This window comes from Canis aureus, chromosome 29 (assembly GCF_053574225.1).
Source record: "Canis aureus isolate CA01 chromosome 29, VMU_Caureus_v.1.0, whole genome shotgun sequence".
Classification (NCBI taxonomy): domain Eukaryota; kingdom Metazoa; phylum Chordata; class Mammalia; order Carnivora; family Canidae; genus Canis; species Canis aureus.
The window spans coordinates 6,346,584-6,355,258 of record NC_135639.1 but is presented as its reverse complement, the minus strand read 5'-3'; the positions used below and the strand labels follow the sequence as shown (position 1 = coordinate 6,355,258).

The window sequence follows — 8,675 nt, the reverse complement described above, 5'->3', positions numbered from 1 at the left end:
CCCCTCCGTTACTCCCAAACCTTGCTGGCTCTAGCCTTGGGAGCAGCCCCGGGAAACCCAGTCTCTCTCTCCTCAGGTGTCACTCCACAAATGGTCCTGGGAGTCACTGGTCAACCCCCACCATCACCCCCCAGGCTGAAGACTGTCTCTACTCCCAGGATTCTTTCTGCAGCTGTCCTCTCTATGCTGAATTTCTGGCTCTCTCTGTTTCATTCCCCTCTGCCTTTTCTTTCTTCTTTTTAAAATATTTATTTATTTAACAGAAAGAGAGGGAGAGAATGTGAGCAGGGGGAGGGGCAGAGAGAGGGAGAGAGAATCTTAAGCAGACTCCATGGTGAATGAGGAGCCCTATGTGGGGCTTGATCTCACCACCCTAAGATCAAACTGAGCCAAAATCGAGAGCTAGACCCTTAAATGACTGAGCCACCCAGGCCCTTGCTCCCTGCCATTTCCAGCATATTGTCCCACTAAGCAACATTACCTAGGGTTCAGGAACCTACTTCTCAAGAGGCTTGCAATATATTTGAGTCCTGAAAAAAAAAATTATTGATACCTCAGAACATCCCTTCTTACCAATAAACAACAGCATTTAAAAATTACTAGAAGCTAAACCATAAGTTTAAAAGTTTAATAAAAATCATGTTTTTGATAAAACAATGAACAATCAAAAAGAAAAATTGGAAAATAAAACGTCAAGAATAAATTTTAAATCATTTTATTTACCACTCAGAGATGTTTTTATGGACACACACACGAAAAAGACATGTTTTAGAAATTAGGATGATGATGCGTATTTGATTTTTAAAATTTTAACATCGTATGAACTGAAATGTTCTTCAACATTCCTGAAAAAGAAGGTAATAATTTCCCAGGTTAAGGGTATTATATACCAAAAAAGACTTAGCCAGGGCAGCCTGGGTGGCTTAGCGGTTTAGCGCCTGCCTTCAGCCCAGGGCGTGACCCAGGAGACCCAGAATGGAGTCCCACATGGGGTTCCCTGCATGGAGCCTGCTTCTCCCTCTGCCTGTGTCTCTCATGAATGAATAAATTAAATCTTAAAAAAAAAAAAAAAAAAAAGGACTTAGCCATCTTCCTAATGCCTGATATCATAAATTCTGTTCAAGTTTTTAGTACAATAAATAACGTATCACCCTGCCAAAAGAAGGAGTACAAAATACAAACAAAAAACCCAGTAACCATCAAAATCAATACATGTTGGAAGTGTCTACAAAATGCACCATTATGTATTGCTACCGTTGCTAAACAGAATTCATAAGAATATTTCGTTACATTTGAAAGCAACTTGTAAATTGAGCTTCCTCGGCCCCAAGGATGTGCCGAGGACGAGTGAGGACGTACGCAGCGAGGTACCAGAGCCAAAGCTAAGTTACAAGTCGAGGCAGCCCAATCCTGCGAGGCAAAGTCGTCTTCAAAAACCTTCCCAATGTGTCACCGCAAAACAACACACATTTTCACGCGGGGCCGGGTCTTGCGGTGAAGCTCGCGTGCTGCGACGTCAGATGCGGAGTCCGGCTCCCGAGCTTTCCCAGGGCGCTGGCGGGAGGGGGGGGGGTCCCCGGCCTCCCCCGCTGCTCCGAGCACCGGCACCGTCTCCTGGAGTCTGCAGGTCGCGCAGCTCTCGGGCCCACCCCCGACCTACGCACTCAGGATCCGCACGGAACTACACCTGCACCTGGAGGCTGGGGGAGCCCCAGGACCCCCGGAAAGCCCTCCGCCAGCGCCCGGGCACCCGACAAGCAGCGGGCTTTCCGCAGATGCTCCGCAGTCACCAGGCCAACGCGGCATCTTGCAAAAACCCTGCGGAGGTGCGACCGCCTCGGAAGCGCGTCCCTCCGGGGAAGGCGGGGGGGGGGGAGGGGCGGCTCCAGCTGGAGCCCCCGGCCCTCGGGGCCCCGCCGCTCCCCGCCGCCCCTCCCCCCGGGGCCCCGCCGCTCCCCGCCGCCCCTCCCCTCGGGGCCCCGCCGCTCCCCGCCGCCCCTCCCCTCGGGGCCCCGCCGCTCCCCGCCGCCCCTCCCCTCGGGGCCGCGGGCCCACAGCCGCACTGTGATGCGGGGGAGCGGCGCCGAGGCCTCACCTGGCCGCCCCATCTCTCCCGTCCTGGGGCCGCGGGCCCGTCCGCCAGCCGGGGAGGCCACCGCAGGCCGCGCAGCCAGGAGCGCCAACACCCCGCTGCTCACATAAACTGCAACCGCGGGTTCCTCGCGCCCCAGCCCGCCCCCGCCCACGCGGCGACCACCCCGCCGACCCCCGGAGCCCCCAGCCGCCGGAACTGTTTGCCAACAAACGTCAAACGCGTGAAGGGGTGGAGCCTGGGAATCAGATCCCGCGAGAAGTGGCCCCCTGAAGAGGCTCCGACAGGCGCAGGCGCATTACAGCTCCTGCCCCTCCCCCAACCCCCCCCCCCCACCCCCGCCGCGAAGGGAGCTTCCGCTGGGGAAGGCGGGGCCGGGCCGCTGGCACGAAGATCGCGAGATTTGGTCGCGTCACCGCGACTCCTTCCGGTCCGAGGCCGGAAGCGCCGTGTGTGGGGCGTCTCTGGCGGCCGCTGCGCTGCCGGGCCCGGTGTGTGTCGCGGCTCCTCTGGGCCCGTTTCGCCCCGCCTAACCCTGGGCCGAGGTGATGGGGGACTCCAAGGAGGCCGGGGCCGAGTGTCCGCCGGCGGGGGCCGCTGCTCGGGGAGGGCTCAGCCTCCTGTCCCAGGGAGAATCCGAGGACCCCTCTGCACAGGTGAGTCGGTCCCGGGGCGGGACCTGCGGGGCTCCGGGGGCTGCGGGCCGGCCCCGCGGGGGAGGGCGTCCCGCTGCCCGGAGGCCGCTGCTGCCCCCCCCCGCCCGCGCCTCCCGGGCGGCCTCCCAGGCGGAGGGAGGGGGCCCGTGTGTGTCTGTCCGGCGTTCGCGTCCGGGTCACTCCTAGGAGAAGCTCTTGTGGCTTCCCGCTCGGTCATGAGCCACAGGCGACTTGGACCCGGTGTCGGCTCCCAAGGAGCGTACGTGGGAGCACGCGGTTCCAGAAGGTGGCAGAGCGGGAGGCCCGGGTGGCTCGGTGGTTGGGCATCTCCCTTCGGCCCTGGGCGTGACCCCGGGTCCTGGGTTCGAGTCCTGCACCGGGCTCCCTGCAGGGAGGCTGCCTCTCCCTCTGTCTGTGTCTCTCTGCCTCTCTCTCTCTCTGTCTCTCTCTGTCTCTCTGTTTCATGAATAAATAAATAAGATCCTTTAAAAAAAACGTGGCAGAGTCATGCAAAGCTGGAGGGAGAAGAGCAGGTGTCCCCGGGGAGCTCACCGAGGTGGGCTGGTGGTAAAGGGTTCCAAGTGTCTGCCGGGCCGAACAGGGACTGCCCGAGAGGTTAGGGTAGTGAACTGGGGCACTGAGCTTACCTGCGGGGGTGCAGGTGAAGAGTGTGAGGGGACCCCCCCACCCCCCCCCCGGCCTTCCTGTGAAGCCAAGGCTCAGAGTGTTTGTGTAATGAACTGACGAATCCGTCACTAAACTGGAGCCCGAGAAAGCCCTGGGGGCACCTGGCTGGCTGAGTTTGTGGGACGTGGGACTCTTGATCTCTTGGTGGAATTCAAGCCCCACGTTGGGTGTAAAGTTTAATTTGAATAAATGGATGGATGGATGGATGGAAAGAAAGAAAGAAAGAAAAAAAAAGAAAAGAAAAGGGGATCCCTGGGTGGCGCAGCGGTTTGGCGCCTGCCTTTGGCCCAGGGTGTGATCCTGGAGACCCGGGATCGAGTCCCACGTTGGGCTCCCTGCATGGAGCCTGCTTCTCCCTCTGCCTGTGTCTCTGCCTCTCGCTCTCTCTTTGTGTCTCATGAATAAATAAATAAAACCTTTAAAAGGTTTTATTCGCAGGGAACCCGACGCAGGACTCGATCCCAGGTCTCCAGGATTATGCCTTGGGCGGAAGGGAAGGCAGGAGCTAAAACCGCTGGGCCAGCAGGGCTGCCCAAAATCTTATAGAAAAAAATAAAAGAAAGCGGCTTTCTAAATTATAGGTTACTGAAATTAAAATAATTCATCTTTACTAAGGAGCAAAGGTTTTATCAAGTTTTGCCTTTCGTTAACGTGATTCTATTGACTTGACCATTGTCTCAGGCAATGACCGTAAACATTATACTTCTGGACCCATGTTTTTCTTTGAAATTACATGAAAAAGAGCTAAGTATGGGATCCCTGGGTGGCGCAGCGGTTTAGCACCTGCCTTTGGCCCAGGGCGCGATCCTGGAGACCCGGGATCGAATCCCACGTCGGGCTCCCGTGCATGGAGCCTGCTTCTCCCTCTGCCTGTGTCTCTGCCTCTCTCTCTCTCTCTCACTGTGTGCCTATCATAAATAAATAAAATTAAATTAAAATTAAAAAGAAAAAGAAAAAGAAAAAGAGCTAAGTAAACATGACAGTGTATGCTTGCGTTTTTATTGCTATTAGAAACTGTAGCATGTATTCATGTGAAGCCTGGGGTGGCGGGTTTGTTGTTGTTGTTTTAAAAAAAAAAAATTGGGATTTTTAATTTCTAGGAGTGTTATTCAAGTTTTGTTCAATGTGTTAATTAGGGATCAGCTTTGTTTCTTGGAGGCAATGAAGTGAAGAGCCGAGCTGTGGTGAAGTACTCCTCTGCGCCTCCTCGAACAGCATTTGCACGCCTTGAAGAGAAGACAGACTTGAAACTCCCACCTGCCAACTGGTTACGAGAGAGTGCCAAACTAGGGCCAGCAGGAACTACCATTCTTGGCAATAGTAAGAAAAGCAAGCCATTTTCAAGGTAAGTATTAATCAGTGACATTTTTACCTCTCAACACTCCCTGCCACCCCCCCACGCCCCCGCCACCCCAGCTCTAATATTTGCTTTTTCGGTTTCATTGGTATATTCATCATCTTGGTGAGATTTCTCTTTAGAAAAAGGTTTTAGCTGACTTTCAAAGTCCTTTTTTCCTCTTCTAATAGGATTGTATTTCTAATATGAGGACATGACTTGCATATACTTCTTTGGGGTCTGCATGTTGTTTTTAACAAAGCTGAGTTTTGACCACTAAAATTCAATTAGATGTTTTGGTTTTAGGCAATCACATACCTTTTGAGTATGTGAATACAAAAAAATCTGGTGGCACAGGAGAAGGAAAACCTGTAACACTGCCTAACCTGCCATACAGAGTTTTCATTAAATAGTGGTGGATTGTTTGGTCTGAAAAAGCCTGATGAAGAAACCCAGCATGTTGGGTGACCTATATACCCGTGGCTTTGGCACTTGCTGAGGTAGTTGCTGGAAATTCCGCTGGTAGTATTTAAGGATGAGTGTGTCCTGGGTTCTTATAGAGAAACGTATGCTGGGGCAGCCCCGGTGGCGCAGCGGTTTAGCGCTGCTTGCAGCCCAGGGCGTGATCCTGGAGACCCTGGATCGAGTCCCACGTCAGGCTCTCTGCATGGAGCCTGCTTATCCCTCGGCCTGTGTCTCTGCCTCTCTCTCTCTGTGTCTCTATGAATAAATAAGTAAAAATCTTTAAAAAAAATAAAAAGAAACGTATGCTAACATTTATATTCTTGTAGAATATTTAATGTGCAGGATTCTCTTCTGTTTCCCCCTCCATGACTAAACCTAAAATATGTCGGCCTAAGCTAGCAAGAGCCATAAATATATTAATACCTAATGAGTTAGTAGTTTAGAAATTATCCTAATGCCTCTGAAGGTAAAAGTCCTATTTGCAAAATGTTGTTTATAGTATTACTTATACTAGCAAAAAGTTGGAAATAGTCCAGATATTTTCTTTTAGAAGAATGGCCTAATAAATTATATGTCAATGCAATTAAATATTATGAAGTGATTTAAATTTTTATATTTATATCGACTGTGTGCAAACAGTGTGCCAAGTACTTCATACGTTTATCTCATTGAATTCTCGCAACAACCCTTTGAGTTAGGTTGTGTTAACTAATTTTCACATGGGAAAACTGAGGCTTGGTAAGGTTAAGTAACTTGCCTAGCCCACATGGTATAAATCAGAGCGTGCTTTGAAGTGAGGCGGTCCTAGGTAAGTGTTCTGATCCTCTGCCACTTACTAACTGAAAAATGGTGACATCAGCTGCTTTTCAGGCTTAGTGATTATAGACGTGCCTCACGTGGCACCTGACACAACATTTTTTTTCTTTTCTTCTTCTGGCTGAATTGGGGTCAGGTTCTCCCCCACCCCACCCCCAATCCTGAAAAAGTAGTATTGTGTATCACTAGCAACACAGCCCTAGAGACTAAATCCTGATAAATGTTTCCTATCTCATCACGTAAAAAGAATAATATCTTGAACTGTTTACTTTTGGAGATTTGGGGTGGGGATTTGTAACTTAAAAAGTCAATTGTTTTTTTTTTGTTGTTCTAGTGTTTCCTATTGCTTCTATTACTATATATTATCTAATCTGTGATTAAGTCTTTGTACCACTAAGAAGGAAAAACTACTTGATTCTAATGGTGATAGGCATATTGATTTCAGAGATGTAAGAATGTAGAAAATGGGTATCCTGGAAGTGATGGAACACTGTTTTCTCCTATAAACTCTGCTTGTATCACTATGAGCGTGACCTTTGTGGCCTTTGTTCCCTCCATTAGCTTTGGTATGGCATACGACTTTATTGATTCTGTGGGAAATGATGTGGACGTTGTCTCTGACTCTGAAGTAAGTGTCCTTGTTGGGAAATGTAATTGGGGTGTTTATGTTAGGGATTTATAACATGCTCTGTTGTATAGTCTTGAAAAATTACTGATGAAATAAGATTCAACCGTCTGATTATCAAATACCTTTTTTGTTAGTAAAGTAATGCCCTGCTACATCTTTCAAGAAGGAAGGAGCGATGCCCAAAACACTGGCAGTGGTGATGTTAATATTGATAGTTGTGTTTTAATGGTAGCAATTATAAATTATTGTAATGTTTGGGGTGATTTATATAATATTACCAGTTGAGAACAAGAAATGATACTTACAGCAAATCTGTTGCTCCTTAGTTGGTAATTTTATCCAATATGCTAAAAACTTAAGTCAGTGCAAAAGTGACCTATACACACTTAATTTTAGGAAATTCTATTGTGTTAAAATACATCTTTGACCTTCATTTGCATTAACACGGAATGGCTGGTAAAATGTAGGTGATCCTGATTTTATTTTTAAAATTTTTTTTAGGGCAGCCCGGGTGGCTTAGCAGTTTAGCGCCACTTTCAGCCTAGAGCGTTATCCTCGAGTCCTGGGATCGAGTCCCACATCGGGCTCCCTGCATGGAGCCTGCTTCTCCCTCTGTCTGTGTCTCTGCCCCTCTCTCTCTCTCTCTCTGTCTCTGTCTCTCTGTCTGTCTCTCGTGAGTAAATAAATAAAATCTTTTAAAAATAAATAAAATAAAATTTTTAAAGATTTTATTTATTTATTTATTTGAGAGAGAGAAAGGGAGCCAGGGGCAGGGACGGGGGTGTAGGGCCTGGTGCAGAAGCAGACTGTCCACTGAGCAGGGAGCCTGATGCAGAGCCTGGGCCCTGGGACTCTGGGATCGTGACCTGAGCCAAAGGCAGGTGCTTAACTGACTGAGCCACTTGGGTGATTCTGGTTTTAAAGTTTTGTTTTCCATGAGTTTGTATTTAGCTCTTTGTGTGAAATATAGTTTGTATAACCTTAGGGAAATAAAGTTTATTGTGCTTTAAAATTAAATGAAGTTAAAACTTGAAAGTGTTCAAGCTACCCTAAAAAGATCTTTTTAACTGTTTTTCCTTTTAATTTTTTAAAGAACATAAAAAAGCTCCTGAAGATTCCCTACAGCAAGTCCCATGTAAGCATGGCTGTACACCGCATAGGAAGGACTCTCTTACTCGATGAGTTAGATATTCAAGAACTCTTTATGAGATCATCTCAGGTAATGCTTTTTCTGGAAAAACAACTAGTAAGCCACTATTTTAACAACTTAAGGGCAGTAGAAATATTGTTTCTAAGAAAGGCTGAAGCAGAAACACAGTTTAGCACTTTGGCAACTGAGAAATGAGACATTTCTTGGAATATAAAGAAGCCTTTATAGGAAATAGAAAAGAGTGAATGAGGAAGAAACTTATTATATAACCAACAGCCAGGATTCTTGCAAGGAAGAGGATGAAACCAATGAAGAAAGTTGTGAAAAATCAGTAACTTAAGGGAATAGTTAAAATTTTTGAAAAATCCTTTGATGTCTCCATTGAAGAGATTCTCGTGAAACAATTGCCAGGAAATGTGAAAATATTAGAGGTTATTTCTATGAATACATAGTTATTAGAATTAAGTGATTCACTAAAAGCAAAGCTTCTCAAACTGTATTTTGGTACATGACTCCCCACCCCCCATGTATTGATAGTGGATACTTTTTGTCAAGTGTAAAGGCAGTGTTGCAGTTTTTTGAGGCTTATTCCCTGTTTCTGTATGTATCCTTGCCACTGGTCAAGCTCTTGAAATGTGATAATGAGTAAATCACAGTCCTTGTTTGCTGGCAGCTTAAAGTCTTGGCATTGTAAACAATCACAGATAATATCAATATGGTATGCATATTAGGGTTTATTCCAGGTACTAAGGAATGTGTTAGACCACTTCTCAGCCTGGCTTGGGGAGAAGAGGAAGACAGATTTCCCAAAAGAAGTAATAGAGATTAAGTCTAGAAAGACAGTG

At 47.7% G+C, this 8,675-nt stretch overlaps 1 protein-coding gene and 1 long non-coding RNA gene across 7 annotated transcripts in view; one reads left to right on the top strand and one right to left on the bottom strand.

Moving 5' to 3' along the window:
• Positions 1–699: 699 nt before the first annotated feature.
• LOC144300956 (uncharacterized) lies at positions 700–2,403 on the bottom strand. The gene is made up of 2 exons (XR_013367704.1): positions 2,096–2,403; positions 700–1,818 (listed from the first exon to the last, which is right to left on the bottom strand). It is a non-coding gene; the product is annotated as an uncharacterized LOC144300956 (long non-coding RNA).
• Positions 2,404–2,517: 114 nt separating this feature from the next.
• The window catches only part of EDRF1 (erythroid differentiation regulatory factor 1), a 43,145-nt gene continuing 36,987 nt past the window's right edge, over positions 2,518–8,675 (top strand). For 3 of the 6 annotated variants that reach the window (XM_077877259.1, XM_077877257.1, XM_077877260.1), the window contains exons 1-4: positions 2,518–2,748; positions 4,572–4,780; positions 6,614–6,680; positions 7,774–7,899. In XM_077877259.1, the coding sequence (XP_077733385.1) occupies positions 2,641–2,748; positions 4,572–4,780; positions 6,614–6,680; positions 7,774–7,899 (510 nt within the window). In that variant the 5' untranslated portion in view covers positions 2,518–2,640. Of the gene's footprint in view, positions 2,749–4,571; positions 4,781–6,613; positions 6,681–7,773; positions 7,900–8,675 lie in introns of those variants that run through there. The other 3 variants (XM_077877258.1, XM_077877256.1, XM_077877261.1) reach the window with 2 other exon arrangements.